This window comes from Elgaria multicarinata, chromosome 2 (genome assembly GCF_023053635.1).
Source record: "Elgaria multicarinata webbii isolate HBS135686 ecotype San Diego chromosome 2, rElgMul1.1.pri, whole genome shotgun sequence".
NCBI lineage: Eukaryota > Metazoa > Chordata > Lepidosauria > Squamata > Anguidae > Elgaria > Elgaria multicarinata.
The window spans coordinates 127,415,678-127,435,527 of record NC_086172.1 but is presented as its reverse complement, the minus strand read 5'-3'; the positions used below and the strand labels follow the sequence as shown (position 1 = coordinate 127,435,527).

General features: G+C 42.3%; 1 protein-coding gene across 2 annotated transcripts in view; it reads left to right on the top strand.

Moving 5' to 3' along the window:
- DPF3 (double PHD fingers 3) overlaps positions 1–19,850 on the top strand; it is a 241,782-nt gene that overhangs the window by 121,689 nt on the left and 100,243 nt on the right. For both annotated transcript variants that reach the window (XR_010025071.1, XM_063117615.1), the window contains exon 3: positions 10,173–10,280. Coding sequence is in view for 1 of the 2 variants with exons in the window: in XM_063117615.1 (XP_062973685.1) it covers positions 10,173–10,280 (108 nt within the window). In the remaining variant the exon portion in view is untranslated. The remainder of the gene's footprint in view (positions 1–10,172; positions 10,281–19,850) is intronic.

The following is a 19,850-nucleotide window of genomic DNA, read 5'->3' as shown; positions in this document are numbered from 1 at the left end:
GTGTCGATTTCCTTTCCTCACTGGAATGAGCTACTTTGGGGGGAAACAAAGCATTAACAGCGAATGAGCAAGATGGGAAAGACAAAAAACAGAAGCAAAAGGGTATCCCACAGTGCTGAGGTAAGACCCAAACACCCCCCTAGGCATGCACATCTTACTGAGCTGAAATTATTTAAGGGAATCGGGGCACACTACATGAACCTTGTTAAAGCTGCAGCAAGAACACAATACAGGGCAAAAGACCATTACGAGAATGCAGCTTTTCAGGCAGGAAACCATGCTGTTGCTGTGAAGTGGCGTCATGTGTCCTGAACAAAACAGATGCAACATCATTAGAGTAAATAGCTCATGTAGATGGGCCCTCCTTTTTGGAAAAGCAAGTTATTCAGCTGTGAATTCATGAGAATTCCCCTGGGAAAATGCAGGGACTTTTCTCTCCCCCACAAATGCCTCTGAGCAAACCTCAGGAAGATGTGCTCTCTGAGGTCAAGAGTGCTGGTGAAGATGGAAACAACATTTGCAATCCCTGCAAATGAAACTAATCTGGAAGAGTCTTAGTACCTAATGTAGATTAAACTCGTATAGCATCCTTTAACTATCTTTTCATACCATGTGAATGATGTAAGATTGGATTCCCCCCTGCTTCTGTGAAAAGCCACTTCACAAGTTCTAGTAAAAGATGAGTCCTTGTGTTTCCACTCTGGATTGACCACATATTTTCTGTAGAGTCTAAAATCATTCTTCTAAAAAATATGTGGTAATTACTTGTGGGAACTTTGGCAAATTGTGATTCCCCAGGTTTTTTAGATTCATGTTTCCAGTCACTCATCAAATGTGCATAGTTAAAATATGAAATTCACTACCACAAGATGTAGCAATGGCATCCAGTTTGAATGACTTTAAAAGGGGTTAGACAAATTCCTAGAGGAGAAAGCTATCAATGGCTACATGTCCGGATGGCTATATGCTACCTGCAGTTGCTGGGGAACATGGGTGAGAGAGTGCTGTTGCACTCATGTCCTGCTTGTGGTTTTCCCATGGGGAGCTCATTGGCCACTGTGTTAACATAATCTTGGACTAGATGGCCCTTTGGTTGGATCTAGCTGTTAATTCCAGGGACTGAACCTGAGATCTTTTACCTGTTAAGTATGTATTCTAACATAAAGCGATGGTCCTTTCTTCAGGAGGCATATTCCCTGAATGCACTCTCTCTTTCTCTCTTTCTCTCTCTCTTTAAGTCTCTAGCTCTGTTCCTTCCAGGGACACGATGTTCAAGCAACACATATCATATTTATTATTTATTTTATTTATTTATTTATTATACTTATATACCGCTCCCATAGCCAGGGCTCTTTGGGGGGTTTACAGAAATTCTAAAATTGAGATAAAAACAAGAATACAAAATTTAAAACTCTAAAACACAGTACATACACACATAGAGCATTCAAAACCAATTAAAAAACTAAACGTGGGTAATTAGGATGTGCCGCCATATGCCCGGGCAAAGAGGAAAGTCTTAACCTGGCGCCGGAAAGATAGTAGTGTTGGTGCCAGGCGAGCCTCATCAGGGAGATCATTCCACAGTCTGGGGGCCTGTTTCTGCACTAACTAATTACTCACTCAGATTAATACAGTAAAGATAGTGGGCTTTTCTACTTGAGACTATTAATCCACTCCATCTACTTTTGGATTTGTTGCAGAACAGAGATTGGAGCAGCACACGAGTAGCATTTCTCTTACTGGTATTCCACCATAAAACCTCTAGGTGGCACTGTGGTATAGCAGAATAGCACAAAAGTACAAGTAGAAACAGATTTCGTTCTGCCACCAGAAACAATACCCCATTTTCTCTGTTCTAAAAAACTCCAAAACCCCTCACCAAAAGTGCTGTTTACAAACAGAAGTGAACCTGGAAGGACATAACGTTGTTTAAAGAACCTGAAAACAACCCTGAGTAGGAATGACAAACATACAATAAATGCTTCATGTGGAAAAAGTCAGCAATTGGTTAAACTTGGTTATACTTGGTTATTATTTTCAAGGGTGCATCCCTGCCCAGTGTCTTGTGCACAAACAAAATGTTGAGCTAGATATGACTATATGCCAGACGACCATGACAGTAACTGTTGACATTAATGCTGATACAGCAAAATTTTCAAGATTAGCTTTTGAGGTATTACAGGATGTTCATTTGTTTGTTTGTGTGCTGATAATGAAGAGATACAAATGGCCCTATTAAATGTTCAAAAAACTATTTAAAAAACACACAAAACGCCCAGAGAGCTTCGGCTATGGGGCGGTATATAAATGTAATTACTTAAATAAATAAATAAATAAACCCATTTGACAGCATACATACAGAAATATTATGATGTCTCTGTTACTTTATTGCTTTCTAGCCATTTCTAATAACAACTGGTGATGAAAACCCATATTCTGCATCAAGCTGGACACTGTAACTTTTAGTAGGTTGCTTCTTATGCCAGTATGATTGTTCTCTCTCTCAAAAAAATTTTTTTTTGCAATTACTTTTAAGTTCAGCTTTTTTTTAAAAAAAATTGGACTAAGATGACTGACATGGACTAGATGACACGCAAGCACTTGACACTTATTTTTTTTAAAAAAATATTTTATTAAATAGCTTGCTGATTATTGGTATGATTGTTATTTTTAAAAAAGAGTTTTAGGCATATTAGACTGATAATTAGTATTTCGGTTTCTAATGTTTTGCGTTGACTTGCAATGGTCCAGTAGCCATGAGCCTTGGGCACATCTTCCAACATGCAAGTTCTGGCCATGGCTCTGAAAACCATGTGCAGCACCTGCTTCTCTTCCTAAGAGTAAATGGACTGCATGCTGCCCACCCCTGGCTCGAATGCAGCCTCCGTTGCCCCACTGATGCCGCCCCCCCCCCCGTTAAAAAATAATAATAGAAAAAATGGTATCCGTAGCCACTACAGAGCATCAAAAAGGGTTAAATTTAGGTTTGAAACAAGCTAAATTTAACCCTTCTAGTGCTGTGCAGCCCTAGGAACTGCTTTGCCACCAAATTTCAGCAGCAAACTGACATTTTTTTCCTGCTTTTAAAAATACTTTTTTGGGGTGCCCCGCGGACTGTGCAACATCCCACATGATGTTGCCATGATGTGCGTGTGCATGTTCACCTTGGACCTCCACAGTTGCTCACCCCTATAGCCAACCTCCTTTCCTATAGAGGTGTCCTGAGATCTTTTAAGCCCATGCAGACTAGACATGGAGGTATGGTGGGTGGATCTCACATTTGAAGTACTGCTCATCCTGGGATACAAACCAAAGAAGTTTCATGAACCCAAAAGGGTAGAAATTCAAAGATCACTTACTCTAGCATAATACAGTTGACTCCAGAAAGTCTGCTGAATCACCCAAGAATTTGTCAGCCTTTAGAGGAGGAAGGGTGGGACACCCTAACTGCATGCAAACCCCTATGGCCAGGAAGTCTGGATATTTCAGAATGAAAGCTTCAGTTACACTTGCACATTTTTATCCGATTTGCCTATGGTGTACCTTTTTAAAAAAAAGAAAGAAAGAGGGAGGGAGGGTGAAGTGTTAGGGGTCCCCCCCCCCCCAACCATGCTGCTCATTATTATTGTCCATCCTGGAAAAAGTAATCCTTGTAAAATAGTTAATGTTTGTTTTAGTTGGCTCACATTTCTTGGCCATTCCTTTGTGCTGCAACTATTTAGCATTACTTGTCCAGCATTGTCACATTAATTATGAATCGCCAGTAGTGTCCAACATGCTGAAATAATTTCTACCTTAGATTCTACAGTTGTTTTTGCAATTGTTATAGATACAGCGATCTTGGGGGGGGGGGGGGAGTCATTTTATCTCCTTTTCCCAGTTTTCTGCAGCTTGATGGGGAAAGAAGATCAGCACAGGGATGTGTGCATCTGAACATTGCTCAAGCTGAGTTCCCCCCTTAACGGGGAGCGATGAACTGTGGGGGCGGGGGAAGGGAGAAAAGCTGGTTAAGCAAGCGGCTGCACAACCTCAGCAGCAGCACCGACATCTCCGGCCGACATCTCCTTCCTAGGAGGGGACTGCTGAGCCAATCAGTGTGATGCTGGGGCGGGGCCAAAGAGGCAGAGTGAGATCCCTATTTTGTTCTTCCTCCAGTTCATCCTGAGGCTCCCAAAGGCAGACCTCCCATGGGGCTCCAGGATTGCAGTTGCTGACTTCCCCACCCAACCGTAGTAAGATGTCTTGCAGTAGCAGAAGCAGTTGCCAGTTAATGGGGCCGGGAAGGAGTTTTACCTGCGCCGCAATTGGCAAAGATTGTGCAGGATTTTTGTCTTCCTCATTGCAAGATTAATTCCATCGTAAATGAGATAATCTGGACTATTAGTACATTCTTTGTGGCGGCTTCATTTTATAGCATTGATCACAACTTACATAGGCATGTTAGGCATTGGGCTGGATCCATTGATGAGAGGGGCTGGGATTGGTCTCCCTGCTCCCCCATGGTGAGGATTCCTGTAAGGGATCTTGGGGACTTGGCACCCAGCATGGGGGGCTGTGTGCTGGCGGTGGAGGAAAGGGGTTTACATTAGCAATCTGTGCTATAATGTGCCCCTGGTCCTTCCATCCATCACCAATGCTCTTGGCATGTGGGCCAGGGGGGGGAATTGGTCAGCAGGTGGGCGGGCTGATTATAGGATCCATACCCTACGCCACCGCCAAGCCTATTCAAGTGAATCAATAAAGTTGTGGCCAATTTATTATCCAGCTATGTCTGTTTTTTTGTTCTTGTCTCTTCATCCACCGGACCCAATTAATCGCTGCCCACACAATCTCTCTCTCTCTCTCTCTCTCTCTCTTTCTCTCTCTCTCCATATAATCTCTGTGTGTCTGATTATTCACCATTTACCACTGACTTACCTAGAGAATGTAAAGATTTAAGCGGAGTTGGCCACTACAGTAATACTTTATTTATTTATTTATTGCAATTCTATACCGCACAACAGCCAAAGCTTTATGGGCGGTTCACAAAAGTTAAAACCATCAAATACAATTCAAAGTATAAAACAATCAACAGTATAAAAACGCAATATAAAAGTACGATATAAAAGCACAACCGGAATAAAACCGAGCAGCAATGCAGAGATTTATACAGATTTAAAATACAGATATAAAACAGCAAAGTTAAAAGACTAAAATGATAAACTGTTAAAATACTGGGAAAATAAAAAGGTCTTCACCTGGCGTCAAAAAGAGTATAATGTATGTAGGTGCCAGGCAAACCTCTCTAGGGAGCTCATTCCATAGCTGGGGTGTCACAGCAGAGAAGGCCCTCCTCCTGGTAGCCAGCTGCCTCACTTCCTTTGGCAAGGGCTCATGGAGAAGGACCCCTGAAGATGATCTTAGGGTCAGGACAGGTACATATTCAGATAACCTGGCCCCAAGCTATTTAGGGCTTTGAATGTTAATACCAGCACTTTGAATTGGGCCCTGACCTAGACTGGCAGCCAGTGAAACTGGAAAAGGACTGGCATAATGTGTTCTCATTGGCCTGTGGCCCATTATTCTGTGGAGGTCCATATTTACATGAATGGTGGCAGTGCCCCATTATGAGAGAATATGCTCTGGGAAAATAAAATACCTTCAAATAAATGTCTGGGGACATAAGATCATATTACCATAGAAACTCTTGTATGCGTGTCTATTATATTACCTAATCTTCGAGTGAAAGAAAAAGGATTTTAGATTACATGAAAAAACACCTTTCTGGCCAACGGCAGCAAAACTAGGAGCTCAATCCTGTGCTTCTTTACTGAGCAGCTGTGCAGCACCGCAAGCTCCTAACAAATTGGCACAAGTTTGCTCAGTGCGGACAGTGTAGCAAAGGGTGCTTTGGACATTGCTCACACATGGCAAAATGGTTGGTTACTCCTCGATGGCCTGGGTGTTGGACTCGATGGCCTTATAGGCCCCTTCCAACTCTACTATTCTATGATTCTATGATTTTACTAGGGCCATCTTAGCCAGGGCCCATTTTCCAGCAGTCCCTAATTGCAAGGGAAAATTTGTACTAACTGCAAAGGGAATGTACAAGGGAGAAAGCTATGTGTTGGCTTCTGTTGCACCTCTCTGGATCTATTTTTAAAATTATGTTGTATTTTTATGAATTGTATTATTATTTTGAAATAATAATAATAATAATAATAATAATATATTTATTTTATCCCACTTTTTGCCCAATGCTGGGCCTCAAGGTGGCTAATCATCATCATCATCATCATCATCATCATCATCATCATCATCTACTGCTATTTCTGTGGCTGGCCATTTGTGTAGCCACACATATTTGTTCCCGGAAATGAAACACAGGGGCTGCAAGTTAATGGTATATAGGATGGGGCAAGTTTGTAGACAAATTATTAAATTATTAAATCAAGCTTGAAACATGAATTATCAGAAGCTCGCCTTAATTAGATTTTTGATAGCGGCTACCAGTTAATACATTGTTCTGCATACGTTTGTGTCATACTTAATAGGTACGCAGTTTTTATTTGCATCTTACTTAACTATTGGTTCAACCACATCCTGTGGCAAAAGATCTGCAGTTTAACTCCACGTTATGTGAGAGTTATGAATTCGCCCTGCTGGTTTCATCGACTAGACTTTTGCTCAGTACAGTCGTAGCAGAAAATGCAGCAGAACAGCCCTTGTGATGCCCAGCTACAACCTTCTCAATTACCTACAAGCACTCTTGGAAAATCCTTATTGTTTCAAGTCAGCTTTAGGAAGAGGTGCTGTCATTGCTTATATATAGTCCCTTAACCAGAAACAGCTGCTCACCAGCAGCCATGGCGTCATGCCAGCCTTAGATATTTTGAATTTTGTGAAACGTCAAAATTAACTGAGGCTCGGTCTCGACAGGATGAGCGGTTCTGTGGGTGAATGGTTTGCCTGTTCGAGGAAATGGTGTTCAACCTGTTCTTGCACTCTTCTTGAAGGACCAAATTCACAGTTTGGGGGTATTTCTAGATCCAGCTGTGTCACTGGAGGCCCAAGTGTGCATGATAGGTGGGTGTTCTGGGGCTGGTAATGAAATAAAGTCAGAGGGGAATGAAATGCAGAAAGGACAGTGACTGCTAGGTAAAAGCAAAATAGTTATAGTGGCCATTAGTAAGACTGTGTAGGTGATAATGCAAACATCCCAGCATTGGTCGAGTGATTAACTCATGTAGCATGATAACAATCCATAATCCCAATTCAAGCCACTGATGATAGAATTATTTCCCAATAATTCACTGTGTTCACACAGGAGTTTCACTTTAAAGTTCCTTTGTTCAAGGATGATTACATTAAGATCACTTACATTTAATGACCTGGTAATTTTCCTATTGATTTCCGCATATTGCCATTTCCTATGTCAGATTTGTGTCCATTTATTCTTTTGTGTAGAGACGGGGTTGTTTGTCTTATGTAGAATCCAGAAGGACGTTGTGGCATATATCACGCTGGGAGATGAGCAGGTGAATGGTGTGGCTGACATTTATTAGGTCCTGTAACAGTGTTGCCTGTGTAGATATGGGACAGACCTGGCATTTGTTGCCAAGTCTGGCCCATGTGTTGGTGTCTTTGATGTGTCACCTGTTGCTGGTGGTAAGTAGCACCTTTAGATTGGAGAACTTTGGTAAACTGCCTGGAAACTTTATGGTGATTGGTGAAAGGCAGTATAGATACCCATGAATAAAATTATATCCCTCTATGGTTCATTGTAAAGGGTGCATCCTCCAGCACTCTGAAAGCTGTTGTCTCAAGCAGTTTTTTGTTTCATAACTTTGGCCTTGAGTGGGTTACCCAACAGAGGCAGATCTAACAACCATTAACTCCTGCAAAAAACAAACAAACCATACCAACCAATCAGGCAAACAAATCCACAGCTGTATTCTTTTGCCAGCACTGCCATTTCATCTACTGGCCAGTTTTTGACAGGATCTACAACCAAGCATCAACTATATTAATCAAAGGCACATTCACCTGAACACCTTTCACTGCCCAATATGCTATTACCTGCCAGCAATGCTTATATGGTATTTCAATAAGCCAAACAGGTCCATCTCTAAGTAAAATAAAATGAATGGACATGAATAATGGGACATTACAAATTGAAGTGCACAAGTTGGGACCATCTCAGGCTCTCTGGGTATGCTGTTTCTAGCCTTAAGATTGCTATACTTAAACAAAAAGGTTTAGCAGGGAATAGAATGAGAAGGTGCATAATTAGAGTTCATTAACAACTTTACTACTGTATCTCTTGGTTTAAATAAGGACTATAAAAAGTAATTGTCCCTCATGTGATGATAACTCCAGTTAGTATTCTTGCTTTAATGTTCCAGCAAATGCAGATCTCAGCTAGCAGAAGGTCTTCGCGTTTTTCTGTACTCTTTAAATCTTACCTTGTTAACCTAGTTTTTTCTCCAAAGTACTTTGACCCAGGTCTACTGATAACCTTTCAAGCCCATGTAATGTATCTGAAGCAGCAGCATATCTTCCTATTAAAACTGGTTAATGTTCAATGTCCAGGAGGATTCTTTGTGTTTGTTCTGGTGTTAGGATGCGCACACATTCCAGACTGTATTATTTTATATCGTGCTTTCCTGTCTCTTGTTACTACAATATTTAAATTCAATAATTTATTCTCTCAGTCCCCTCCCAAATTTTGCGAGCTGTTTATCATGTTATTGATAGTACTGGTTGTGTTTTAAATGTCTTTCTCTCCATACTATTCTTGATCAGTATACAAGAGTGGTTTGCAAAAATGTGTGTGTGTATCTCCCAGGGGCTGTCTTCAGAGCACCGGGTTGGCTCCACCTCCCTCCTCAGCCCCACGCTTTCCCTCTTCCAGGGTGGTGTTAGGTAATCCCGACACTGTGTAGGGAGCAGGGGGCTTCTGGGTGGCCATCCAGGTCCCGGAGCCACCCTCACCCTTGCCCTGGTGGAAGGTGACCAATCGCTGTTCACCTTCTACCAGACTCCACCCCCGGGTTGGCCCTGGATTGGCCACAAAGCAACATTACACGGTGGAAGCCCCATGTTGATGTTGCTCCCTTTGGAAAAGTCGGGCTAAATCCCCAAGTTTTTCAAAGCGGAGCATTGCGGGAAAGCCCTGAAGTGGCTGCAAACCTGCGCCTGCATTGTCTAGCCAACGGTGCGCAGATCCACAGCCACTGTGAGGCTTTCCCGCATGTAGACAGCCCCCAGGTTTAGCATTTTGTAGGATTGTTTGCTGTGCTACTCTTGGAATTTCAGCGAGCAGTCCACGAACTTGTCAAGACCCATTTCCTGGGTTGTTACACTGGGATTCTAGAATAGGACTCTAGAATATAGCATCAAGCTCATTTTCACCCACCAGAGGAAGTCAAAACCTAAGCTGTTTTTGCATTAAATTTCAGAATGCCATGACTATGCCAGCCTGAGCCTATCCTATCATCATGCACTCCTTGCAGGCAGTCTTCATTGCCATGATACAATTCTTGCTTATCAATGTTCTCACATTCTGAAAACCATACGTAAGAAGGATGTGACAGGGATGTGCAACTTGTCCTCCATATGTTTTGGCCTTCAACACGCATCAGTCCTAGCAAGCAGCCAGTGGTGAGGAAAGATGGGAGTTGTAGACCAAAACATCTGGAGGGCTACAAGTTGCCCATGCCTGATGCTTACTAACAAGTTGACTCTGTCAATCTTGCAGTCTATAGGAAGCTTTAGGCTATGTCTTCGTAAGATTGTGTTAAAGCCAATCTATGTTGCTGCGAATTCTTCTGTGGATTCTGGATACTTCAAATGGGTTCTGGATTCTCCAAGTGGTGTAATTTGTGCTGCAGATCCATCAATGGTGTCATTATTATGCCTAAATTGGATGATGCTAGTACTTGGATATTCCACAGCACACTTGCTGCTGTATCCTGCATCGCCACATACAGCTGTGATCTGGAAAGATACTACACAGTTCCATAACCTCATAATATGCAATCATTTCAAAGAATTTTACATGGACAAGATATATTGGAGTATAATTCTGGATGTGAGAAACAGCAACTCAAGTTTCTAGCAAGGCTAATAATGATTTTGGCAACCAAATAAAGAAGGGTGTATTATTTATTTTATTTCCTTTTAACCCTCAGGACTAGCACCAGGTCAGCTCTATACATATCCTGCTCGTTGCTGGCGCAAAAAGAGACGTTTGCATCCTCCTGAAGACTCCAGGTTGAAGTTGTTGGAGATTAAACCTGGTAGGTTCTCTCTGTCCACCACCTCATTTCATTTATCTTGTTTCCTTAAGCATATGTTGCTGGTGTAGCTCATAGGCCAGGAGGAGTCTGCACAACCTCAGGGCTTTTGGCCTTTCTATGTTATCTTTGCCTGTTCCCTTTTGTCAGCACAGGATTTTGGTAAAATTCTTTGTGCCAGATTTTTAACTTGCCCTGAAAATGAAAGAAAGAAAGATGTAGCAGCCTTCCATTTCCAGTTCAGGGTTTCAGGACAAAAACTCCCATCTTACCCAGCCAGCTTGGGAGTTTTAGTCCATCACATCTGGAGGAAACTAGGTTAGTTCATCACATCTGGAGGACACCAGCTGATCTACAATGTCAACTTGAAATAGTAATGTAGCCACATTTTGTTTTATAAGATATTTAGGGATTACAAATGAAGTTCTGTGAAATATAGAGGGCTTGGGGTTTCTTTGTTTTGTTATTTTTTTGCATAGGGAGGAGAGGATTAGAAGAACATATACCTCTGTTGACATACCTCAACAACCCATGTCAAATTTTATGCAGTGCCATTTTCTCAGATCCTTTTAATAACTTTGAGGAAGGGGCTTTCAGAGCAATCCACAAAGCTTCTGAAAAAAAACAGTGCCAATGAAGCTTGGTTTCCTTCTGACTTTCCAGGGGGGGTTGGAAAGTTTTTGATAGGTGAAAGGATTTAATGGGTCCCCATGGCCAGTCAATCTGCATGATTTATGATGGTGCAAGGGCAGCATTTCCCAAACGACTGGTAACTGAAGCACATGTTCTTCTGAATTCAGATTCACTCTTTCAACTAAAAAAGATTTACTTTGAGACTATGTAAGAACAAGAATTCCTGTCCTTAGAGGAACTCATTGAATTTGTTTCTGCATGAGACATTAATCTGGGCATGCTTCCTGATTGGAAACAGGCGAGCCCAGAGAAGTAAATCTTGCAGAAAGGCAGCAGGTAGCCTCTTCTTGATTTGGATAAAGTTGACAACTGAGTATAAGGCAGAGGTGGAGTCTGGGCCTTGAACACCAGACCTAGTGATCTCTTCTTTGAGCCAGCATTTATTGCAATGCCATGGGATGGCCTGCTTGGAGATGCTCCTGTCTCTCTACCCCGCATATTTGCAGAGACAAAAGGAAAAACAAATTCAGGCAACCTCACAAAGCAATATTGTACACATTCCATCTACACATAAGACACCATTCACTTATAGAATTCAGTGTGGCAGGTGTGGTGGTGACCACATTCAGTGTGATCCCATACATGTCTGTCCAGAAATAAATTCTACTGTGTTCAATAGGACTGACTTCGAGGTCCAGTGTATATAGGATTGCAGCCTTCATTAGATGACTTTAAAAAAAAAAAGGTAAATTCATGGAAGATAGATCCATCAAGTAGCAGTGTGGTTCCTAGCATGCTCTTGGGCTCAATTCAAATAAGTATATGCTTGAAGAATTTGATCTTTTGTGATTTTCAGTACTAAAGGACCTGATTCTCACCCTAAGGTGCAAATTGTAATGTAGTTATTCATTGGATTTTGTACTCTCTGAATGTGGCAACATTATGTTTGCACATAATGACAACCCTTAAAATCATCTGGTTTCCTACTCTGGCTTGTCAGGGGAGAGTCAAGCCAGAGTTCCTGATTTGCATGTCACAGCAAACAACCCAGAGACAGAGCTACAAATGGAACATCCATATTCAGATGCAGTATAGCTCTAAATCCATTTCTCTCCTAAATCCATCAACCAATTCATTTTCTTTTGGATTCTCTCAGTTTTATCTTCTGCTTTTGTTCCCAAAGCAAAGGAGTGGGAAAAAACTATCTTTGCCGTAAAACAAAAAAGAACCCCAATTTTTCTGTCTTCATTCATGCCACCTGTTGCCTTCAGTCTTTAACTCACATCCAGCCCACTCAAGCCCTAATGCATGTTTACTTGTAATGCCTCGATTCTCCTGCCTCCAGATTAAAGAGTGGGATGTGGAGAAATTTAAAAGAGAAGAGGCAGCTACTATAGTCCAGTCCATAATCAGCCAGCCTACCCGCAAAGCACTCACTAGCCCTCCTCTGTGATGGAGCTGTGCAAGCACAGGGCCCAGGCATTGACATCAGTGGCACGGGCTTGGCAGGAATCCACTGTGCACTCCATTGTGCAACATTCCAGTGTGGTGCTGCCTGTGCCCCTCTGAAGTCCTGCATGCACATATTAGAATACTCTTTCCTTGTTTATTTTCCCAACTGAGGGAATTGCCTCGTTTTTTCTTCTCACTGTATCCTATCTGCGAGCCAGCTTCACTCTCCTTACAACTTCCAGTAATTTAACACACTTTGGGTACATGAAGACATACCTGGAAATAGAAACCGGTTTGTGAGTTCTGTTTTCCCTGCCTTTGCTCCTCTGATAAAATATGCATGAACTCTGGATTGAAACCTGTTCTCCTTGGTCTGTTCACCGCTTCTCCCCACACCACATATTTCAGGCAGGCTATTTGCTTCCCCCTCTTTTTCAAGTCCCTTTCATGTTTGTTCAAAGTTAGTGAAGTTTGTATGAATCAAGAGTTATTTTATTTTAGAAATGAGTTCAAAGACCAATCCACCATTATATTTTAAGTCATTTTAATGTGGCTTGCAGGGCGAGGTGGGGGAGAAAGAGAGACAACATTCTCTAACAGAATAATACAAGAATAAATACCAAGGCACGTGCCAAATTTTGTAAGGCAAAGTTAAAGTACTATATTGGAGAGACTTGATAGTTTCAACTATTTTGATTTTTTCTTTAATGGTTTTACCATTGGCTACAGTTAACAGTTACCTATAAAGAAATCTAAGCAGACACAATGGGATTTTAAATTGAGGTCTGAAACTGGTAGTATTGTATTTAGTAATTATTTTGGGGGTCGATTGCCAACTAAATTATGTTTTTAGTGATTTCAGTATTTGCTAGTCTGTTTTTTGTATATATAATTGCCATCTTCCCTGTTTTAAATTTTGATGACCTAAGTGTATAAGCAATAAATCTGAACTGAAATACTAAAGAAGAACCAGCACCTGTTTCTTATTAAGAAGCACCACTGAGCATAAATGCTGGTATCGGGGAGAGCTAAAGACCATGCACTGCTCCATAAGTAATATGTAAGGGGAAATGAAGGGCCGCTTGTCTATTCCTCTCCCCTTTCCTGAGGCCTTCAAGCGTCATTGTGGAGTTTGAACTGCCCATGGCTCAGATCATTTCTAAAAGATAGCAGGTGGCCTTAAGCAGAGAGGGATTCTAATCTGAGAAACCAAAATATTTGTGTGTGGTTTCTAACTGCCTAACTGAAACACTTCTATGCCATGTTATTGCCCTCAACTGGTTCCAAACAAGATCTAGCTAGCCTCAGCATTTGCAACCACAACACCCATATGATGAGGCTGGGGAGTGGGGGGAGGAGGACAATCTTGATATTTATATTATTTGTCAGTTAACATAGCATACACGTATGTGTGTGTGTGTGTAAAACATTAGCCTCTGCCTACTCAGAGATCTCTATTTGCATTCCAGTGTTTAGCTCGGCTTCTTTAGGTCTTAGCTAGACCTAAGATTTATCCCGGGATCGTCCCAGGGTCATCCCTGTTCATGTAAATGACACACAGGGGATCCCGGGAGCAGGCAGGGACGACCCCGGGATGATCCCGGGATAAACCTTAGGTCTAGCTAAGGCCTCAGTTGCATTTACTTAATTCGGAAAAAGATCTTTCCAAAGGCTTGATGACTCAAGAGGTGTCTTAGAAAGCAGAATCGGCTGCCAAGATTTTTGTTATCATCACGGAGATTCTGTAAAAGTGCAACTGCTCCAAACCAATAACCTTGCCCGTTTTATCCGGTGTTTTAAGGTATGTTCTTTTGTATGTACATTAGGGTGCGAATGTGTGTAACAAGTCCTATAGGACCGCAAATAGCCTTGTAAAGGTTTAGAGCTGATTCTAAAAAGTGGTAGGTCTCTTCTTTCTTGTGGCTGTGATCTTTCATTTCCACTGAACATCATTAACTTTCAGGTGCTTCTTCTGAACCCAGATCAAAAAGCTCTCTGGGCTTTTGTCCCCACATCTCATCAGCAGCCTGAGCTAAATTTGCTGATCTAAAATTCTTATGCTGGATGAACTTGGAGGGAGAAGGGAAATGGAGTATTCAATCCCATTGTACCTGTTCCCATTTTTATAGGTAACTGTTCACCATAGCCAATGGTAAAACCATTAAAGAAAAAATTTAAATAGTTGAAACCATCAAGCCTCTCCAATATAGTACTTAACTTTGCCTTACAAAATTTGGTATTTATTATTGTTCACAGCTACAATTGTGACTACAACTGCAGAGATTTCAGTTCTGACCATGTGTGGTGCAGATAGAACTGGCAGTGTGGGTAGTTCCATTTAGGCAATACGGAAAACCTAGATGGCTTAGAATAGGTGGTTGGTGGAAAACAAGGAGAACAGGAACAGGGATGTGGAGAAGAGGAATAAGATAGGAGAAATGCCAGCCAGAAATTGTGAAGAGCTAGAAGCAGGGACAGGCTTTTGGAGAGTGAATGGAGTGAGAATAAGAAGAAAGGGAGTGTATATGACCAGGGTCGCAGACCTGGGGGACTAGGATGGCAGTGGCCTTGAAATATGGATGGGTCAGACTAGGTTCCTGCTACATGAGCAGCAAAGAAAGCAGAGTTGCAAGGAGTGAAGCAGGAATAGGTCTGCAGCAGGGAATAGCACATACAATATGAAGCTGCCTTATACCGAGTATGACCATTGGTATTGTTGGCACTGACTGGCAGTGGTTCTCCAGGGTTTCAGGCAAGAGTTTTTCAGCCTGTCTGGAGATGCCAGGGATAGAACCTGGGATCTTCTGCATGCAGCACATGTACTTTATCTCTATATAAATAATAATAATAATTATTATTATTATTATTTAGTAGTTCAGACCAAAGAACTCCACCTAGTCTAGGAATTCTTATAGAGGTCAGCAGCTATCTCGTAATATAGGATGGTCATGTGTCCTAGTTTACGGAGGACAGTCCTTGATTTTGACATGTCCTCTAACTGAAGGTTTGTCCAGGCCAAGTCTGGCTTAAGGATTAAGAACACTTAGGGAGCAACCTTATGCCCCCAAGATGGAGTGCTGAGGGCATAGTATAGTTCAGATTCCTGCATCTGTGGCCAGAGACAGCACTCTGAGCTTGTACCCAGGAATCTGAGCTCCCCTCCCCCTCATGGCTAGTGTGAAGAGAACTGCACCGGCTGTCTCTACGACCTCGTAAAAGTGAACTCAGAGAGGAGAGAAAGGGGGTGGTTCTGTGGGTGGGGAGGGGAGGAGACTGGAGTCACCAGGTTATGAAGAATCCTCTGGCCACCCCAGCTCCCTTCCCTCCCTCTCCCCAGAGCCTGAGCTAGATGGGCGAAACCACCTGTCTAGTGAAAATGCAGTGTGAGAGAACCATGGAGTCAACGGCTGTCTCCACACTCCTCCCACCCTGCATAGGATTTCTGTCAGCCTCAGAGTTTGGAGACTGACTGGAATCCCAATAGGATTGTGCTCTTAGGGGCCTTGAAGTTGGCCATCCACAATTAGTGCCTGGATATCAGACTGAGCAGGCACACAGGGTCACGTGTTCTTTATTTCTATTTAAATTATAGTATTTGTTCTTCTAAATTTTCATGTATAGATATAAGTTAGAACATGCACACTTTATGCAGATCTGTGTCCCCATCTGTGCTCTTTTTTGATGTTATATTTCCTCTCTTTTGGCAGTGCATTAGTGGTCTCAACCATTTTAGCAATTTGTTTTTCCCCCAATTGAACACCTGTAACACTTTATTTTAAAACATTTTAATGATAGAAAACCAGCAATCATGCAATAAATAACTGGGTTTTTTTCCAATAAAAAGATCAACTGGTGAAAAATAAACTCAGGTGTGTTGTGATTCCCCCTTTTGCATCTACTTGTCTTTGTTATTCTCACTACAGACGGAATGGGATGTACCCACAGGGTACCCCTGATAATGTTGGAAGTCAATTGCAATTCCATTTATAATTTGAAGTGGAAGAGCAATTATCGGGTTGTACTAGGAATTGCTCAGTTGGAAGTTCCCTTTGAGTTCTGAAAGGATAGTGGAGTAAAAGCAAATGGGGGTGAGACCACTGCCTCTTTCATCATCATCATCATCATCATCATCATCATCATCATCATCATCATTATTCTGGGCCACTATTCAGGAGCCCTCCCAAGGCAGGTTATAACTGATACAATTATATAAAACAACAACAAACACAGACACACATAAACAGAGCAGGTTTTTTCAGGGCCTTCCTAAAAGGCTGCCATGTTGGGGGAGAGGGTGTTAAAGGCTTATTAAGAGGAAGTCAGTGTGGTATACCTGATAGACCAGGGTGAGCTTGGTTCAAAGCTTACTGGATGACCTCGGCCCGTCTCTAGCATTCAGCCTAATCTACGCTACAGGGTAGTTGTGAGGATCAAAGGGGTGGGTGGCTATCTATGCTGCTCTTTGGAGAAGGGCAGGTTAAAATCAGATTCATAGATTGATAGATATTGTCCATTTAGATAAAGCTTAATAAAAGTGGCATTTTCCCCATGGCAATTGCAGTTTTCACAGCTTCCAGTACTCCGCTCCTACTTAGCAGGACGGCTCCAGAAGGTGGTGCTTGGGGGACATTGCTCGGCCCCGTGGACTCTCCAGTATGGAGTTCCGCAGGGGTCGGTCTTGTCCCCCATGCTGTTTAACATGTACATGAAACCGTTGGGTGTGGTCATCCGGAGTTTTGGATTGCGCTGTCATCAGTACGCTGACGACACGCAGCTCTACTGCTCCTTTTCATCCTCATCAGGTGTGGCTGTGTATGTGCTGAACCGGTGCTTGGCTGCTACAATGAACTAGATGAGGGCTAATAAACTGAAACTCAATCCAGACAAGACTGAGATGCTGCTGGTGGGTGGTTCCTCTGATCAGATGGGGGGCGTTCAACCAGTTCTGGATGGGGTTGCACTCCCCCTGAAGGAGCAGGTTTGTAGCTTGGGGGTTCTCCTAGAACCATCTTTGTCACTTGAGGCTCAGGTGTCCTCAGTGGCACGGAGTGCTTTCTACCAACTTCGTTTGGTGGCCCAGCTACGCCCCTTGTCAGGTTTTCGTGTTAACCTTACCAGTAATTAAGGCAGATTATTGGCAAAGACTTGCAAGCTCAGCACACCTGTTGGTGATTGAGTGAAGGGAGTATAAGGCTCACTCTTCCATAGCAATATGCAGTCAGCCAGTGGAGGTTTGAGGGTATGGCGTAAGCTGCTGCCGCTGCCAGAGAAAGGAGTATGCTGTTTTGATGCAAAGCCAACTTTTGCCAAGAAGAACCGTAAAGCTGTTATGCTTACTTTGATTAATGGTGAGACAATTGCTTTGTTATAATTTGCTGTTACAAGCCTGGTTGTTTTGTTTTGAAGAACTTCTCTAAATAAACTGCATTGAAGATTCAAAACTCACGCTTGCGTTTATCTGCATGGAGGAATTTGTACAACCTACTTATTTCCCCCAACACCCCTATCTGGACAGGGATAGCCTAGCTTCAGTTGTCCATACTTTGGTAACTTCCAAATTAGATTACTGCAATGCCCTCTACATGGGGCAGCCTTTGAAGATGGTCCGGAAGTGGCAGCTTGTGCAAAATGCGGCGGCCAGATTGATAGCTGGAACAGGGAGGTTTGAGCATATAACACCGATTCTGGCCCGCTTGCATTGGCTGCCTATATGTTTCCGAGCCCAATTCAAGGTGCTGGTCTTAACCTATAAAGCCCTACATGGCTTGGGACCGCAATACCTGATGGAACGCCTCTCCCAACGTGAACCTACCCGTACACTGCGCTCAACATCTAAGGTCCTCCTCCGAGTGCCTACTCCGAGGGAAGCTCGGAGGATGGCAAGAAGGGAGAGGGCCTTCTCAGTGGTTGCCCCCCGACTGTGGAATGATCTTCCCGATGAGGCTCGCCTGGCGCCAACGTTGTTATCTTTTTGGCGCCAGGTCAAGACTTTTCCCTTCTCCCGGGCATTTTAACAGCATTTAACAACGTTAAGTTTGTTTTTAATGGACCCCAGAATTGTTGTTTTTAAATGGATACTGTTGTTTTTATACTGTTTTTATGTTTTTTAAATTTTTGTATACTTTTAATGTTTACTATTTTTAATTAATTGTTGTAAACCGCCCAGAGAGCTTTGGCTGCAGGGCGGTATATAAATGTAATAAAATAAATAAAATAAATAAATACATCATTTCTCTTTTTGCTATATAAAATCTCCACTGACAATACACATTTTTAAGCTCTTGCAAGCTATTCCCCACCCCGCCCCCTGCACTTCCTGCAACATCTGACAACTTACTATTTGCCACTGGCAGTCAATCGACTTTGTTTCCTGTGATTGAATAGCAAAACTGCTGGTCCTTTCTTCAGAATGACTCCCCAGATATACCGATTAGTAAAGCAAATATGAATCGTTGGGAGGTAATGTGGGTACTTCAATCTGTGACTAAGTATTTTATGTTTAACCTACTTTTTGAGAAATCATATTGTGAAAAATTTACTGCATTTTTTCTTTTAGTATGAAATACTAATTAGTCTCTTTAAGTTTAATAATATATATATGCCTGCACGCATCTTCAGCATTTATGTCTACTTCATGCATCAAAGCTGGTTCTAATTTATAAAACCTAGTACCACAATATATTTGTCAGTACAGTTAGGCTGCAGTCCTGTACACATTTGGAGTAAGTCCTACGGCTTGTTTACCCCGACCTAAATGTGCATATTCGCATTTTAGGTTACATGATGCAGCCGTTCATTCACCGCAACACCGGGTTTTTAACCCAATAATGCGCATCTTCGCATTCGCGATGTACTGTGACTTTTAGATCACGTCCGAGTTTGCACCAGGTTATAGCTATGTGTCTTTGCGGGAGTTAAATCGGATTTTGACATGTGGGTTGAGCTTTGAGGGTAGGACAAACGTGATTGGCCGATTTCCCAATTTCACACCAATCAGCTGCCTCATTCATTCGCGCCAATTTTAGTTTGAAGTCTCTCTGCGGAGCTCAACAGAGAAAGCTTCTTAAAACAAATTTATTCCTCTATTTATATATTTATTGCATTTCTGTACCACTGCATATGCGAAGCTATCTGGGTGGTTCACAAAAAGAAAGAGGAGGAAATGGGCAGCCAAATGAAGGAGATGTGTTCTGCTGCCTTGTTCCTTTCCCTCTGCTGCCTTGTTCCTCCACCCCACTCCCCCGCTCCCGGTTTGTGTGTTATATGAATCTGTGGAGCTCCGCATATAAAATTGATAGCTTTGCTCCTCTCTCCTCCATAGCCTCATATATGTGATAATGCACATGTGTGCATTTATAACTCACTATAAAAAAAAATTCAGGAAATAAACTGCTGTTGCTGCTGCAGAGTGACACTCTTTACCTACATTCAAATCAATGAAAATTTGGGTTTATATTTAATGAGGAACAATCTCGTATAGATGGGGGC